We start from the raw sequence: 18,600 nt of genomic DNA on the forward strand, positions 1-18,600 counted from the left end.
GAGAGAATAACTCAAGAAATATCCAAATCCGGTTTTGGCCTTATTTCAATAATTTTTCATGGTGGAGAAACTTGTACGCCGTGGTAATAGGCTACCCAAGGACATAGCTGCTAGGGTGGGTGTACGAACTAGATGGAAATGTGGAATGTGATGGAACTATCTTGTATGGAATGGAGTGGGATCATGCAATTTCGGTGTTTAGTTGAAGGAATGAGATAATCTGGAGGTCAAAGTGTTTGCTCGAACAGCTTGGGTCTTTAATTTTTGCACTTTTTTATGATTTTTTTGCACTGTTGGATTGAGATCCCAGGGTGTATAGGTAGTCTTCCACAAAGTAACAAAGCTATTTGTTATTTTTTTTTCTTATTAGTGGATATGCCACAAGTTTGCCCTTGCGCTGGGGTTGTTGTATGGTTTTAGTCCGGTTTTCTAAAATTAATCGGACGAAAGGGTTTTACCTTGTTTTTCCCAAAAAAAAAATGAGGCTGTTGATTTTATATCAATATATATTCAGGTGAGGATTATCTCCCCCCGACAGTTAAAAAAAACAAAGCTATTTGCGTAGGGTGCCAGCCTGGGCTGCCAAGTGTCGTGCACAGTGATACGGAATTATGGAGGCCGAAGCAACAGAGGAGAAACAGGGCTGTTTGTATTTGTCTATGTTGGCTGCTGTCTGCCAATTGGCTTTTCTTTTTGAGCTTGTCTGCCAATTGGCTGTTATACGCGTGCGTGCACTGAGGCCAGAATGAACTATTGCCTACTAGTTGCAAACTTGCAATCCTGGAGAATTCTACAGCCTACAACGGGAGGATCAACGTGAAGAATTCCAGAAGGCAGTGTTTAGTTGGGCCCGTTGTCACCCCAAACGAACATATCAATGCCACCAATTTCTGGGATCCGTCATGCCGTCGCCACTCCCTTCTGTCCTGCACATCAACGAATAAATTTTTACAGAGTAGAAACCTGGGTTACATGATTCAAAGAAATCAAGAACGAAACAAAGATCTAAAGACCGTCTGATAGTTAAAGATAGGTTGCGTTCATCCGTAGAAGCAAAGGCTTGAACTTGGTGTTTGCATAGTATTATACTATTATCTAAAAAAAAACTTAACAAAAATTAAACATTCATCATGGAGCAGGACTAGCATGGCAAATACCAAGTTCAACTTACTCTAGTAAAATCTACTTTCAAAACAGCTTTCAAAACTGCTACAATCAAATAAAAATGTTTATTTTCCCTCAACTCCACTTGATTAAAATTATTTGATCTACAAATACGAAAAGGCTAGCGCTCGGACGTCTGGATGGGGGCTAGCGTCCGGACTCCCACGCCGTACGTCTGCTTCATGTGGGGTCCCACGCCGCTCCGTGTCCCACGACCGCTCTGTCTCAATCTGCACACGCATGGTTTCCTGCACCTGTCACTCGTGGCCCTCCACACCCACGTGCATGCAGGCGGGCCCAGCAGCTGCAGCAAGCAGCTGCAGCAGATAGGGTCCACTACAACATGTGCAACACCAGATCTACTTTTGCAATATCTAGAGGAAACATTTCCAACATATATCCGAAATAGTTGAAACACTTGCAACATACGTCTGAAACACGAGGAAAACATGTGTGTAGCCATTGCAAAACATATGCAACATCTTAATTAAACACTTGCAACATATGCGTGAAAACATATGCAATATGAAACACTTGCAACATAAAGTGTGAAACATATGCAACACCCAGATAAAACAAGTGCAACATCCGTCTAAAACAGCTGAAACATTTGGAACAGACGCTTGCAACATACGTGTGCAGCCATTGCAACATATGCAACATCTCAATCTACTTTTGCAACATCCACATGAAACACCTGAAACACTTGAAACATACACTTGCAAAGTCCAAGGAAGGGAGCTCGAGGTGTAGCCGGAGAAGCCCGTTTCAGGTCTGGACACTCCGGATCTCGTGATGTCGTGAGCTGAGGTCGAGCGTCGCGGTGGCGCCGGCGTTGACAGCGGCCACGACCTCCTGGTGAGGAACGGCTAAAAAGTCCTAATATGGCTAAAGGGGGGGTTAATAGCCTATTTAAAAATATACAAGAGCAATAGAGCAATTTGATTAGTATGACAAACGGTGTAATGTAATTTTGCTCTAGCTCTACTAGGGTTGCAAGCCACCTATCCAAACAATTCTAGTTGCTATAATCACTAGGCACACACAAGAGCTAAGTTGTTACTCACTAAAAGCTCTCAAACTTGCTACACTAAAGAGCTCCGCTAGATGAACTTAAGCTATAAAGCAAGCTCTCAATTCTAGCTACACTAAAGAGCTTGCTACAACTAGTTTGTGGGAATGTAAATGAGTAAGGTGATTATACCGCCGTGTAGAGGAGTGAACCTATCATAAGATGAATACCAATTCAATCACCGGGAGAATATCAAAGGGCAAGAGACAACCAATTTTCTCCCAAAGTTCACGTGCTTACCGGTACGCTAGTTCCCGTTGTATCGACCAACACTTGGTGGTTCGGCGACAAAGAGGTATAGCACGAACCTCGTCTACACAATTGGACACCGTAAGACCCTATCCACAAGTGAGGTAACTCAATGACACGAGCAATCCACTAGAGTTACCTTTCGGCTCTCCACCGGGGAAGGCTCAAGACTCCTCACAATCACCGGAGCCGGCCACGAATAATCAACAACTCGTGCCGAAGCTCCTCCGCTGCTCCAAACCGTCTAGGTGGTGACAACCACCAAGAGTAACAAGAACTCCACAGCCACAACGATCCCTAAGTGCCACTAGATGCAATCACTCAAGCAAATACACTTGGAATCACTCCCAATCTCACTATGATGATGAATCAATGATGGAGATGAGTGGAAGATGTTGGCTTAGGCTCACAAAGATGTTAGAAATGTCAAAGTACCAAGAGAGTGAGCCAAGAGCCGGCCAAGACCTTTAAATAGGGAGCCAACCACGAAAGAGCCATTGGCCCCCTGCTCCCTGCTTTCATGGCTTGACCGGATGTGCAGGTGGGTGTGACCGGACGCAACTTCCTCAGCGTCTGATCGCTAGATCGCCTGCGTCCGGTCGCTAGATCGCCGACATGTGTCCTGCTTTTGAATGTCGTTCGTTGATCTTCAATGGTCAAAACTTTGATCGCTCGTGCACTAAGTGATGACCGGACTCACCTTTGTGATAACCGAACTCAGGGCGTTCCAGCGTTAGGTCATTTCCAGAGACGATCTAGAGCGCTAAAAACATGACCGGACGCGTCAGGTCAGCGCTGACCTGATGGGCCCTAGCGTCCGGTCCTATCACTATTCCTACGTGCGCTCTCTCGATGATGACGTCACCATACGCCACTCGCCACCTGACGCAGCAGCGTCGCGTCCGATCGCCTCCAAATGCCGGTATCCAACAGGTGATCGGACGTCCGGTCGCTCCTCAGCCCCCTCGGCCAGCTGCACTGCGCGGCTATAAATGACCGGACGCACCCAGGGTGAGTCCGGTCACCCCACGGCCAACGTCCGGTCGTGGACTTCTTCCTCCTTTTCTTTTTCTCAGTCCACAACCACTTCACCCTTGCTTTCAACTTGCTAACCACAAAGTGTAGAACTTGTGTACACGTGTGTTAGCATTTTTCAAAGCATTTTACAAGGGTCAAAGTTAGCACACTAGGTTCCTAAATGCATATGCAAAAGTCATGTCACCTAGTGGCACTCGATAAGCCGTTTAGCCGAAGATTTCCCCTCTTTATAGTACGGCTATCGATCCTAAGTCACTCACACCCTCTATGATGTCTTGAGTGCAAAACAAAAACATATATTGTACATTTGTCTTGATCTTCTTGGTTTTTATTTTTCTCTTTCTTCTTTTCCAAGTTGAGCTTGATCATCATCATCTCATGTCCAGCTCCATCACCATGGACCTCATTTTGCTCAATCACTTGGATTGCACCAACCTAGCTCATATCATCGCTCATGACACAGGTTAGTGCTAGGTTTCATTAATTATCCAAAACCAAACTAGGGCTTTCAACGACGGCGTCAACGCACCTCGGCGCGGTGAGGGATGGGGCACGACGCGCAGGGGTGGGGACCAGACACGGTGCAACGAGGCAGATTGGACGCGGCGGGGGATGGAGCACGGTGCGACGGCAAACGTGCCGCGGCTCGACGTGGGATGGGGGCGCCGCCGCGAGGCGGCTTAGGGCAGGCAGATGGTGCGGTGAGCCGCAATGAGCGAAGCAAGGAGTTGGGGATTTCTGTCGACTATCGCAGTATAGATAGAGAAGAGAGCGTAGATGGGTCTGTTGAACCAATCACTGTGCTAGAGCGAGCGCGGAGCGAAATGTCTAATTTCTTTAAGATTCAGAACGTCTGTAACATTACCGTTACAAATATCGCTAGTTCCCAACCTATAAAAACAGGTCCGATCCTATCCTCAATGTAGTTATGACATTATATGTGCTTTATAGCCATCATGCTGCATGCTATCTATATTACAAACCTCTTTTTGAGGAATTATAAATTACCTCCGAAGATATATTTTCAGAAGGAACTTACAGGTTTTTTTTAGAATTACACGGTCCAACGCAGGTCCGAGCATCTTTTGAGAATTCAATCGAACGGTGTAGATAAGCAGAGCCCACTAGGGTGCCAAACATATACCTTTTTTTTTCCTGCAACCATGCCAAATGTATACTCCAAAGAATACTATGTTATCCTAAACGGTAAATAGTAAAAAGTCAGTCACCTTTTGTTTAGCGTTAGACCGTTTAAACGGTGTTTAAATGGAGTTAAACGGCCTAAACGGTTTTGTATAGTAACACTAAAATATACATATTTATATACATAAAAGTCTACATATTAACACATAAAAAGTAAATATTCTACCAAATAATCCTTTTGGAAGATATCTAAATCCCATAACACTTCATATACTTACGATCAATGTTCAAAAAAACACTAGGCGCTAGGCAGACGCTAGCCTACTGACTAGCGCCTAGGAAGATTAAACGTAGATTAAACGTGATTAATCGTTTGTGTGTGTTTTAATTATTTTAATATTTTTGTGCTGCTGAGACCAAGATGAGTAGTAAATACTAAATAGTACTCAGTAATAACTTGGAGTAATGAACATACATCTTGCTTTTTCTGCACACTTGTTGTTGACATAATTTCCTCTCCTCCTTGGCTTCTTGCATCCAACAGCAGCTAACCATGAAAGAGAGACAAGTTAATAATCTGAAAACCAGACAATCAAATGATAGGCAAAGAGTAGAAACTCATCTATGAGGGGCAGCTCAATATTGTACATGCACAACCAAGCTTCTAGACAACAGAGCAGCAGCCAATTAGCAGCACAGGTCACAAGATCACAGGAAAATATATAGACAACACTAACAGATCATCACTTGCCTTAATGGTCCACAAATTAAATAGAAGTACAGCACATAATAATGGTCTTATGGTCCACACACAAATTCAAGATAAATAGTTAGATATTAATATCTAGATAACTTGGCAGCATGCTGCCATAATGCAATCGCCTTACTCCGCAAATGTGGTGGAGTTTAGAATTGCTTCTTCATCCTCCTCATCTTCATAGTCAATGTCATCTTGATAATCAGGATCATCCAATTCAGATTCCCACTCTTCTTCATCCACCTCTCTAGCCACTCTTGCACTCCTACGAGGTTGGAGCTATTCATTAGTTCCCATTGCTTCTCCAAGGACACTCCATGGTATCCCGGTACCCGGCATTTCTCCCTCATCTTCCTCATCTCTAAACACAACCAATGCATGATCATCCCCGCCGTCAAAGAAGAATCCTTGAGCTTCAGAAGCATCATTACTTAGAAGCACTTCATAGTTACTCTTTCTAGCGATCTTCTCCTTCTTGGACATCAATTTATTATTGAATTGGATGAATACTAGAGAGTTGAGACGCTCTGTTGTCAACCTATTCCTTCTCTTTGTATGATGCTGTACATTACAAACCAAAAATCATGGAATTCACATCAGTTGATCAGCACTTGTACACCAAATTGGGAATAAAGAGCAATTGGTAGACTACAAACTGACCTGTTCAAAAGTGCTCCAATTCCTTTCACATCCAGAAGCGCTAGAAGTCAGTGAGAGGATTCTAATAGCCATTCTTTGCAAATCTGGTGTTCCACCTCCATAAAGCCTCCACCAAGATGCTACAAAATGAAGTGAAATATATCAAATATGTGCAGAATTGATTGCAACAAAATCTGGACAGATTTGATTGAAGGAAATATATGGACAGAATTGATGCAAAAGCTTACCCGGATTGAACTCAAAGCGTTCACAGCTCTTTGCCATCTTTTTTGAGAAGTTTCCTTGTCTCTTTTGGAATTTCTCCAAGTCCTCATTAACAGTCCTATATTCCTTATCATCATCACCATAATAAAAGGTTTCCACACATTGCATGAATTTTTCAACCACAATTGGATCAGAGAATATTGCTACATTGCTATAACTGTAGTAGGGATTCAGCATATATGCAGCCACATGAGTTGGAGAATCAAGCCTACCCTTCATTTTCTTGTCAACACTAGCCATGACTTCTTTGTAGTTCTTTTCCACATTTCCAAATGCCTCCTTTATCTCCCTCTTTGCCTTGAGAAGTTCTCTGTACACATAACCCATAGATGGCTTCACATCCCCATCAACTAAGCGTAGCACTTTCACCAAGGGCTCAAAGACCTTCAAACAAAGGGACACATCTCTCCAAAAATTAATGTTCAACACCGTAGCTGTAGCATCCTTGCCCTTCTTGGACTTCACATCAGGTAAGTCATACCACTTTGAATCAACCACCATCTTTCTCAGACAATCTTTCTTTTCCATCATACTTTGCAATGTAAGATAGGCTGTAGCAAATCTAGTTACCCCTGGCCTAATGATTTCTCTCTTCAAGGTGAAGGACCTTAAGCATGCCAAAGTTCGGTGGTGACCATAGACAAAGATAGTGAATGATTTCGCAAGATCAATTGTTTTCTTGAACTTTGGAAGGTTGCCAATACCTTGCAGCATCAAATTGACAGTATGAGTTGCACAAGAAGTCCAAAATATGTTTGGTCTCTTAAGGCTCAGCAATGCCTTTGCTCCCATGTTGTTAGAAGCATTATCTATCACAATTTGCACCACATTTTCAGCACCAACATCCTTAATTGCCTTATCAACTAGCTCATATATAACTTCACTAGTGTGTGACACATCTGACATCTCCTTTGACTTGATAAAAGTTATTCCCTCACTAGTATTTGTGCACAGGTTCATAATACTTCTTCTCTTCATATCTGTCCAAGCATCAGTCATGATGGAGCAGCCATGCTTAATCTTCTCATCTTCACGGTCTTGTAGCAAGCTCTTGGTTCTTGCATGCTCCTCTTCCAATAATTTCCCCCGAAGATCATACTGAGTTGGAGGGTGGAAACCAGGACCAAATTGCCCAATAGCTTCAACCATTTCCCTAAACTCATCATTATCACAGGCATTGAATGGAATAACTGCAGAATAGATTGGTACAAAATTAAATTCCAGCAACTAATCATGAATGGATTACAATAATTATGAAGGCTGCAACAATAAGGAATGATCAATTAGTGTGAAGTACAAAACATACCATGTGTATACACCCATCTAGCAACATATTGCTGCACTTTGGGTGTTCTCTCTTTCCAAAGTGCATCATTTATGTTTTGTTGCCTCTTAGCTTCGGGATTGCTTAAGTTGGGATCAATCGGTCTTGCAAATTTGTCCAAGGGTCCTAGCTTGCGAGGCGTATTTGAGCTTCCAACAAGTGACTCAACTTCTACCACTTCCTGTTCAGCTGTTGAAAGCTGCACATTCTCCCTAACCTCTTTGTCATGCTGCTGCTTATCTCTTTTCTTCTTTGTTGTTTCATCAAGATTCCTCTTGCACTTTTGCTTCACTTCCTCACTCACTTTTGAGCACTTCACAATAGATGTGCCAACATGAGCAAGATGCTGCTTAAGGCGATAAATTCCTGCTGTGCTCTCTTGGCCACAAAAAAAAACACTTGACTCTGTTCTTGTCATTGGGATCACAGAGACACCCCCACTCCCAGCCTATATCAGATGATTTCCTCTTTAGGTGGTTGTCAACCTCATTGACTTCTGGAGCCGCTGCCTCAGTACTAGCAGCAGCTGCAGCTTCGGACGTTGCCATGTTAATCCCAATCCAAGAACAGGATTAGAAGGCATAATAAGGACCAAAGATGAACCCATCATAAGGACTAAGGAGCTACTGAGCAGACAGGTACTAATACACATTCAATCTTAACCCTAAATCCCCAATCCAATTCATCAATTGAGTGATTGACATGCACAAATCAAAATTGTAGACTACATAGCAAGGGAAGATGGGAGAGACCGATGGAGCCCTGAAGAGAAGGAGCAGGGGCTGTGCCGGCGGTGGAGACCCCTGCGTGGCTGCTCCTGCAGTGGAGAAGCGGAATGCAGCAACTATGGCCTCTGTGTCGGGACTGGCGACTGGGCGTCCGTCGGCCTCTGCGTCGAATCTCGGGACTGGCGATGAGGCAGCAGCTCGCCAGCAGGAGGCGGGGCTGCGGGAGGAGGCACGCGAGAGCCGAGATGCGGGCGACGACGACAGAAGCCCCGATGCCTCTCTCTGTTCCTTTCCGCGCCCGCTAGCCAGGTGATTTCGCGCCCGCCGCTCTTCTTTTCCGCGCGCAAGGCGCGATTTCCCACCCCCGTTCCTTTCCTTGCGCGCGCGACTTCCCGCCCCCCGCGCGCGCTTCTGCGCGCGATTTCCACCGCCCAGCGACATTTTTTCTCCGATTCCGCGACTTTCTCCGATTCCGCGACGTTTACTCGCTGCAACGCGTGTAGACGAGCGCCTAGGACCGCCCAGCGTCTAATTGAACGCCTACCCCCTAAACGAGACGTTGGGCCACCGTTCAGCGACTAAACTCGATTAAACGGCGATTAATAACGTTTTTTTGAACCTTGCTTACGATGCTAATTAGTTCAGTGTTTACTGTGGTAGTTATTATAATCCTCCTATTGACTAAATTATGAATTAAATGGTCATTTAGTTCATTTAAACACGTTTAACTTAATTCTGTTTAGACGGTTTTAAACGGTCCAACGTTTAATTCACTTTTTTGGGCCTAAACGACACGGTGGCCTCCGTTTACCATTTAAACACTGTTTAATCAGACTAAACGGCCATTTAGGCGAGGATATTAGTACCATATTCATACCTGACTTGAATCGCATATCGAAAGGGCTCATTTTGATGGTTGGTTTATTTCTGGTTGCCTCAAGAAATTTCTGACTGCTTCCAGCATGTGTTCTTGCATTCACAGGCATGTGAGCTCCGCCTTCCCAATCAGCATAGCAAGCATTATATGCTATTTAGTCGTTCCTTTAAATATACTGGATTTCAAGACTTATTTACAGTTTCTGCGATTCCATGAGTGCTGAATAGATGGTGCCCAGGGTACAAAACCTCAAAATTGAATGTCAAGCTTCACTCTTTTAACTGGGAGAAACTAGCTAACATATTTGACCTTGAATTTGCTAGCTCCACAATCAAGTCAAGTGCTGCAACAAATACATGTACAGTTAGATAAAAAATAGTTTAAACTGGAAAAACTTGTCATGAAGAATCAAAACCTGTTTCAAATGAAAGTTGGGCGGTTCTTAGTTTTGGAGACACCAATCCTCCAAAGACTGATAATGCTTTTGATCTCGCTCTTTGAACCTAGTGTGCAAAATTGCCAAAAGGTGAATCAATAAATCTGGGCATCCCAGAAGTATAGCAGCTTTCTTATTCACTGTACCAAAATACAGCTCTTTGATACCCCAGCTGTGGATAGAAACCTAACTGAAATTGGCTTAGTATACTGCAATATATTATTCTTGTGGCATTTAGGTTAAACATTGGCATATCTTGGATCAAGCATATCAAGGGGCAAATTTCAGCCACACTGGTAACTCTAGCACATAAAACCTATGTTTTTGGCATTGTGTATAGCTAGCGATATATCTTTGCTCCCTCTAAGCAGTATTTCACTATCTGGCATTCCAATGCCTTTGAAGAAAGAAACTTCTGTACCAAACTTACATGATTGCTAGCATCAGCACCAGTAGACGATGCTGTGGTGTTTGCACTTTCATGGTTTCCATTTTCTTCAAGTCAAGGAAAGAGATCAGATCAGCGCACGTTTGTTACTTAACAGGGAGTAGAAAAAGGCCACATTTTAATACCTGGGGTAGTAACTGATCCTCGATGCCTCATCTTTGGCTCAGTAAAAGCTCTCTCACTGACATCATAGGTGGAGTGACATTCTTCTTGCAAAGACCACTTTGATAGAGCAAAGTGTGGTTTTGGCTCTGAAATATAATGGATAATATTTATAATTATGAACTGAACAATTGCTGCAAATAGCTCGTGATTTGTGTATAGAATTGCCTTTCTAGTTTTATTTTAAAATGTGCTTCAATAAAACAAACCTTGAACCAAGGAACCAGATTCAAGAGAAAACAAAGGCATTCCTAAAATCTAGAAGTAGTTCTGCAATGCTGATAGATAGATAGATAGCATCCGTTGACTCAAATAGTAGAGAAGTAATTTACCTGATGGTTTCAGGCCATCATGATCAACAACTTGAAGCTTAGTGGCAGCAGACTGCTCTTTGTGATCAAACAGTGTACTCGAAACACGTGATGGGCCCATAGAATGGCGAGCACTTGCCAGATCAAGCCAGCCCTGTATTCATGTTTACTTGTATGATACAGTGCGGAAACAGGAAAATATGACATTCACTGCATCTCAATCTAAAAATCAAAAGCCAACATTATGTTGGAGCATCATGTCCAAGCATCACATGGTCACTACAATTTGAACATAGCAGAGAAGGGACAGACTTTTGTGAAAATTGATGCAAGAGTCTGGATCAGAATTAGTTCCAGAGCACTGCAATTAAGTACAGACTAGAAAATGCAGTGGGTGGTGCAACATAACATACAGTGTGAGGTAAATGTGGGAAAAGAAGGATAGAGCACTATAAATTCACACCATTCACAATGCTTTGATAGAGCATCTCTCCCTAACTCTGAATCCTATGTCCTCGAGTTCCCACAGGTGCAGCTATAAAGGTCTTAACAAAACATCAATGAACCTATCGTTCCATGGTAGGGTCAGAGACATGTTCTATCCAAGGATTTGGCAAGATCCATGTACAAGATTTATGATGGTACATCTCTCCCAAACCTCGAGGAGTGCATTCTCCTCCTCACTCCTTAGGTTATGTTACAACAGGAACTGGGTCAGAAACACGGTTCTGCTCAAAGGGTTTGTAACATTGTGCAAATTACTAAAGCGAAGGACAGTATTTCTTGTTAAAACGACTGACTAGTACTTCACTGCATGTGTTCCGCTGAATCAAGAGTGAAGAGACCACAGACCATGGCATGTTGGAATAGATACCAATACTGGCAGGTCGCATATACCTGACGAAGAGCAGAGGATAGCGAGTTCATGAGGAGGAGGTAGCCGTCCACCGAGTCCATGAATCGCAGGATCTCCTCGTCGCCGCCGCCTCGCGGTCGCCCTTCCTCCGCCACAGCGCCGTCGACCTCCCCCGCGCCTTCCGGCCCAGGGATGGATCCCAGGAACTGCAATTCCTCCGTCGCCGCCGCCATCTGGATCCTGCCCCGCCCGGCCGCTCCGCTCCGCCCCGCCCCGCCCCGCCCCGCCCCGCCGTGTCAGAACGGTTGCTGTGTCAGGTGGTGTGGAAGGGAAGGGAAGGGAGTGGTGTCTCCGGGCACGCTTTGGAAGAATCTGCGGTCCCTTGTCTCGCTGACGTAGCCTGCCACCCTTTGCCGAGCAAAAGCAAGTCCTGGTTACTTGTTTGGTTTCTTTGGCCCTATTTGCATACCCTTCTCTGATAATCAATTCTAATCTAATAAGATTTTCTGATAAGTCAGAATCTGCGGCCGAAAGAATCTGAGCATTTGGCAGTCCTGATTTTTTCCTATAGATTCTCTGTTCTCACCTTTAAGGCTGACTAGGTAGCTTGTCCGTACGTTGCTACGGAATAATTAATATTTTATACTAAAAACATACGGATCGTACGATAAGATAACGATGCTGTAAAAATTAAATATCAACGTTAAAGTGACATTTAATCCAAAAAGCAAAGTTTATGAATTTAACTTTATAGACCTTTCCGTGATGCGGCTAAGATAATGTTTTATATTGACAGAAAGAAATCTCCGATATCTATTTTTTTCGTGCTCACAAACTAATGACCCTGGTGCAACAATAAAAAATACAAATGAGCTATCCTCGTGAATGCGCGGAACCAACGCCACTACGATCGTGCCATCCCACGACCACCGGTATGGTGTTGTTTAGCACTATTGTTCACTATTATCGCTAACTTGCTTCGTTAGTTTTATTTAAGTAATTTATGTTTGTAATTATGCAGGTGCTAATTCGGTTGATCCCACATTGACACATGAGAAAAGCGGGGACAGTCGACAAAACTCATGGTTTTGAGAACATACACGTGTAATAGTTATGAATGGTTACAAAACGAAATATTATGAACAAAACACTTAAAGTGTCATTTTTCTAACAATAATATCACATGTTCAATTTCATTATGCCATCACACAAGTGTATATACAACATCTCCGTGTAGAGTCTAATAAACCATTTAAAAATATCTAGGAACAGCAACAAATATGACATTAGTGAGATATTATTTGTACAATATAAATTGAATGGAAAAATACATTGTATGCGTTAGTAATGTTCTGTTACCTCGCCTATGGCATTAGAACCTCCTTAAATACAATATTCTTCGTGAAAGTTCTATTCGCTATTGGGGTTTTCTTATCCTTATCTTTTTTATTTGACGCATTCTTATTTTTTTCCCTCGGCATTCTTTTTAGCATTTTTCTTCTCTATCTTTTTGGCCTCCTCCTCTTGTGCCTCCGCATCAGGCGGAAGGGCAAGGATCTTAATATTGGTTCTTGACGTGGCTCTAGACATCACAACGTACAACTGACCGTGAGAGAACACCGGTGCGGGTAGGTACACACCCACGTTCGGGATAGTTTGGCCCTGTGACTTGTTGACCATCATGGCAAAGCTCAGCCTGATAGGAAACTGCTTCCTCTTAAACTGGAACGGGGACATCTCGTCATCAGACGGCCATAGCGGTATTCGAGGAAGGAATACCCGCTTTCCAGCATGCTGCCCCACCACGATTTCAGCGTCGATTGTATTTCTTCGGAACCCCCGCACCACCAGCCTTGTACCGTTGCATAGCCCATTGGTAGGGTCAATATTCCTAAGATATGATAGGACACCCGAGCTTGAGCTTCAAGACATGGGGAGGCAGCCCGTTGGGGGTCAAACTGTTAAGGAACTCCGATGGATAGTAGTTATGTGGATCATTGAAAGTGCATTTGCCCCCTATGTGGGTTTTGGTGTATTGATGACATCCAAATTAGGGACTAATGTGATCTTAATGAGATATGTTGCAGCTATTAGTCCCATGAAAGATTCAAAGAGTTGATAAAGATGAAATGGTATCCCTCAATTCTTGAAGTTGTAAAGGCGGACGACTTCAAAACGACCTCCAAAGGTTTTAATTTTATTTTTGAGTTTAGGATCCGCCGCACTATAAAGAGGGATGCAAGTTTAGTTGGTCTGAGGAAGATAGAGTGCTCAAGCATTTAAATAAAATCAAAAGAGTATCACTCTAGCACTTCACGAGCACATAGAATAATTTTCTGTGACTTTCGGTGTCGGAAGTCCCGACGTAAGTCAGAACTCCCGATAGTCGGAAGTCCCGACCTAAGCCAGGAGTCCTGGCACCTGTGCTTCTGACTGCTCGCTGTCTGTGCACGTCGGAAGTCCTGACGATCGTCGGGAGTTCCGACCGTCAGAAGTCCCGACGTTCGCCGGGAGTTCCGACACTGACCTCACCCAAGCCGGGAGTCCCGGCCTCAGCAGTGCTGGCTGTTTGATTAACTGTGCTCGTCGGAAGTCCCGACGATCGTCGGGAGTTCCGACCGTCGGAAGTCCCGACGTTTGCCGGGAGTTCCGACACTGACTTTCACCCGTGGACTTCTGACCCTTTGGGAACAATATTTTCTGCTTTCGTCGGAAGTCCCGGGATCTGTGTCGGGACTTCCGACGTAGATCTGAACGGTTGGATTTTCACTTGGTGTATAAATACTCCTCTCTTCTCTTCTAACCGTTATGGACTCATTTCACAGTTGACTCACTTCGTGCTGAACAGCTCCCAAGCAACTAAAGCACCCCTCTCCTTCCCCTTTGCTCCAATATTCGATTCCCTTAGTTTTTGAGTAAAAGGAGAGTGGATTAAGTGAGAGCATCACTTTGGAAAGCTTGAGCACTTGATTTCTTCGTCAAGCCGGTTGTGTTTGCGTCTTTTACTCTTGGGGCTTTGCCCCTAGCCGGCTAGGCATTGCCCAAGAGCTTCCATCTTGTGGAAGAGCCTTGGGAAGTTTGTATCACCCTTCGATTTCTTAGTGGAAAGCTCAAGTGACCTTTGTGGTCGCTTTGAGAGAGGCAAGGAGGTGGAAAAGACTCCGACCTTAGTGGTCACCTCAACAACGATGACGTAGGAGCTCCTTTGTGGGGTTACCAAACCTCAGGATAAATCCTTGTGTCCCGCGTGCTTGTTGTTGGTGTGATTGCTTGAGATTACTTGTATGTGTTTGTCTCTTTGTCTCCAAAATCTCCATTTTAGGGTTTGGACTCGATCTACGGTTTGGAGGCATTACGGCGTCAAGGGAGTGACCCAACATCTTCACCAAACCACTAGGAAGTGAGGTTGTAAGTTTATTTATCTGCAAAGTTAAATTTGGCACTGCTTTTATAGTTCACATAGGCGTCGGAACTGCTGACGTTTGCGTCGGAACTTCTGACAACGTCAGGAGTTCCGACCCAAACATCGAGACTTCCGACAGTGGCTGACAGATCTGAACTTAGCATTTGCAGTAAATCTTTAGATATGCCTATTCACCCCCCCTCTAGGCATTGTTAGATCCTTTCAATTGGTATCAGAGCAAGGTCTTCTCTTTGCGTTTCACCACGTGAGAAGAAACAATGTCGGAGACCGACAAGATACAAGCCGTTGCCGTCGAAATGGCCAAGAAAATAGCTGAAGAGTTGATGAGTACTCAAGTCAAGCTTTTTCAAGATGAAATGAAAAAGATGCAAGATGAGATGAGCAAGTTGAAGGAAGAATTGAGCAAGAAGGTTGATGATGCAATAAGTGGCAAGAATGATATTAGTGACAAGAATGAAGTAAACAAAGATGCCGCTAGTGATATTGGAGCCGGTGAGCATGCTCATGGAAAAGGAATATATTCACACATGAGTTTTGACTATGGACAAATCATGAAAGGTTCAACACTACATACTCCGTCCGTCAATATTGGCAAGCCACCTCACTTTGATGGAACAAGATACACCGATTGGTCTTACAAGATGAAGATGCATCTAATAGCCGCAAGACTTTGAGAAGTTGTGGATGTTGGTGTGATGATTCCTACCGATGAAGATAGAGAGATAACTCCGGAAGAAGTGCACAACCTCCATCAAAATGCACAAGCCGTAGCATTGCTTGTGTCAAGCCTAGCTCTGGATGAGTTTAGAAAAGTGAATGGAATGGAAAGTGCAAAGCAAATTTGGGATACTTTGAAAGTATCATTTGAAGGAGATAAAAGTGTGAGAAAAGACAACATAGAGTTACTTCATGGTGAATTGGAAAGATTTGTATTCTTGCAAAATGAAACAACACAATCCATATTTGATAGGCTCATGGCATTGGTCAACCGCATAAGAGCTCTTGGTAGCAACGAATGGGATGACAACAAAGTTGCTAGAAAGATGTTGAGAACCTATAGAGCCAAGAACAACATGCTAGCGTCCGTGATCATGGAAAGGCCCGGTTATGATGAGATGACACCTCAAGAAGTTCTTTCAAAGCTCAAGCATCATGAGTGTCTAGATAAAGATGCAATCAATGCTCACAATCAAAATCCTAATGCAATGGGATTCAACAAGAGTGCCGCCCTTAAAGCAACTCAACAACATGAAGGTCAAGTTTTAAGTCAAGAAAAGAAGAAGAAAGTGAAGGATGATTCCTCAAGTGGAGAAGAAGATTCCGATACGAAGGTTGCATTTGTGATTAGAAATCTTAGAAAGTTTATGAAGAAGAAAAGCAGCCGCAAGACCTATGGTGATGGTAAGAGAAGGTTCAAAAAGAGATTTTGCTATGGATGTGGTCAAGTTGGTCACTTCATAGCCGATTGTCCTAATGAGAAAAAGAAGCACAAGCATGACAAGGATGAAGATAAGAAGAACAAAGGCAAGAAGAGAGGTGAAGCTCATCTTGGGGAAGAATGGGAGTCAAGTGATAGTAACTCAAGTGATGATGAGAAGAAGAAGAAGGGAGCCGCAAACATCGCCATCCACCACTCTTCTTCACCGACCATGATCTTCTCCGACTCAACTTCACCACCAAAGCTCTTCTCCAACCTATCTTCATCACCGAGGTTCTTCTCCAACCTCATCGACAATGACTACTACACCCCAACTTGTCTCATGGCAAAAGGGGAGAAGGTACATACTACACCCGTTTCCTCTAGTGATGAGTATGATAGTTGTGATGATAACATAGAAGAAATTGAAGCAACCATGATAAAGAAATTTGGTAAAAAGGCCTTCACTAAAATAAAAATGCTAATGAAGAAACTAGAGAAGAGGGATAGATGCTTAGAGTTGCAAGGAGATATAATTACTCAAGAGAGAGAGAAAAACCTTACACTTGAAGCATCTATCGCCGAGGAAAAGATGAAGGTTGAGAAATTAACCATTGAATTGTCTTTAGCCAATGACTCAATTGGGAAATTGACTAAGGAACATTCCTCGGTTAATGATCAAATAGCTAGCCTTAAGAATGAAAAGAGTATAGCTCAAGAAAGCCTCACAAGCTTGAAAGAAAAATATCAAAATCTTGAGCTAAACTATAGTACTCTTTGGGCTAGCACTTCAACTTCTCCTAAGGCAACCGAAGTCTCTAATGTCTCCACTAGTGATGGTTGTAAAAGATGCTATAAAATTGATGTAAACGCATATGCAACTAACCTTGTTGAGTTAGAGAAGAAAAACAAGGAGATTCATAGGTTGGAGATGATATTGAAGAATGGGTGTAAGTGTCAAGAGCAATCTAACAAGACTATATACAAGTCATCAAGGCACCCATCAATCAAGGAAGGCATTGGCTACAATAGGTATGATGGAAGGGCAAATGGAAGGAGTATAATAAATGGTGTGCCTTGTGTGAAGTTCAACAAGGGCGTTGCTCTTGATGAGCTTATATGCAAGGCAAACAACAAGGTATACATTCCAAAGACCCAACCTACAAATATCAAGATAAAGCAATCCGATGTCCTCAAGCCACAAGCACCACTTCCACGGTGCTATGCTAGTGACTACATGTGTTGTTGGGGCAAGGATGGCAAGATTGTGGTTAAGTATGTTGGTGCCCAAAAGAGAAAGGAAATTATGAGGAGTGTTTGGGTGCCCAAGTTTTATGTGACTAACCCTCTAGGACCCAAATCTTTTTGGGTACCTAAAACAAAAGCTTAATTTGTTTTTGTAGGAATATTCCTCCGGTGGAACAAGTTGGGTGTTGGATAGTGGATGCACCAATCATATGACCGGAGAGAAGGACATGTTCACATCATTCCAACCAAGTCATGATCAAAGTGGAAATATTGTGTTTGGTGACAATGGAAAAGGTGAGGTACTCGGTTTGGGTAAAATTGCAATATCAAATGATAATTCCATTTCCAATGTCTTACTTGTGAATTCGTTGAGATACAATTTGTTGTCGGTTTCACAACTTTGTGAGATGGGTTACAATTGTCTCTTTACGGATAAGGGTGTGGAAGTCTATAGAAGGGAGGATTCCTCTATTGCATTTATGGGTCATTTAAAGGGGAAACTCTATCTGAAACAACCCCGATTTCCGCGATGGGAAATCCACAGAGTCGAAGCTGTAATAAGACCGTGGTAGATCATATTACCCAAATTCCAGTCGATGATCACATCCATACATCGATAATATCAGAGTACAAATAGTGCGAAATTACATAAATTATTACATCGCCGCATTGGCGGAATTCAAAAGTAGCATTCATTCAGAACAGCTTGAAGATAAGATCGCCAAACTCGAGGGTAGGAACGAATCCCTCAACCGTCAAACTCCTCGGAGCTATACTCCTCAGCAGAACCTGTATGCCAAAATTTATCAGTACGATTTGTACTGGCCACTCCCAACCCTATGAGCATTGCTTTGTGGTAATTGGATGCAAGTCGGATATATTCAAAAGGAACCTATAAGGCTAGGGTTTCCTATGTATTAGCATATCAAGTATATAGTAGTATAGTCAGGTTTTAACACCGTTACCACACCCATTCCCATTCCAAAGCCAGGTTTCGACCCTGGGACCGATATACCACCATC

At 43.3% G+C, this 18,600-nt stretch overlaps 2 protein-coding genes across 2 annotated transcripts; both read right to left on the minus strand.

Moving 5' to 3' along the window:
• Positions 1-5,702: 5,702 nt before the first annotated feature.
• Positions 5,703-8,219, minus strand: LOC136492054 (uncharacterized). Its single transcript, XM_066488205.1, has 5 exons — positions 8,076-8,219; positions 7,654-7,984; positions 6,311-7,537; positions 6,084-6,202; positions 5,703-5,984 (listed from the first exon to the last, which is right to left on the minus strand). The coding sequence occupies exons 1-5, from the start codon at positions 8,217-8,219 to the stop codon at positions 5,703-5,705; spliced, it is 2,103 nt and encodes a 700-aa protein (XP_066344302.1).
• Positions 8,220-9,291: 1,072 nt separating this feature from the next.
• LOC136493583 (uncharacterized) lies at positions 9,292-11,789 on the minus strand. The gene is made up of 6 exons (XM_066489683.1): positions 11,531-11,789; positions 10,655-10,787; positions 10,286-10,411; positions 10,143-10,207; positions 9,692-9,779; positions 9,292-9,619 (listed from the first exon to the last, which is right to left on the minus strand). The coding sequence occupies exons 1-6, from the start codon at positions 11,720-11,722 to the stop codon at positions 9,546-9,548; spliced, it is 678 nt and encodes a 225-aa protein (XP_066345780.1). The 5' UTR covers positions 11,723-11,789; the 3' UTR covers positions 9,292-9,545.
• Between the last annotated feature and the right edge of the window lie 6,811 nt (positions 11,790-18,600).

This window comes from Miscanthus floridulus, chromosome 11 (genome assembly GCF_019320115.1).
Source record: "Miscanthus floridulus cultivar M001 chromosome 11, ASM1932011v1, whole genome shotgun sequence".
Lineage (NCBI taxonomy): Eukaryota > Viridiplantae > Streptophyta > Magnoliopsida > Poales > Poaceae > Miscanthus > Miscanthus floridulus.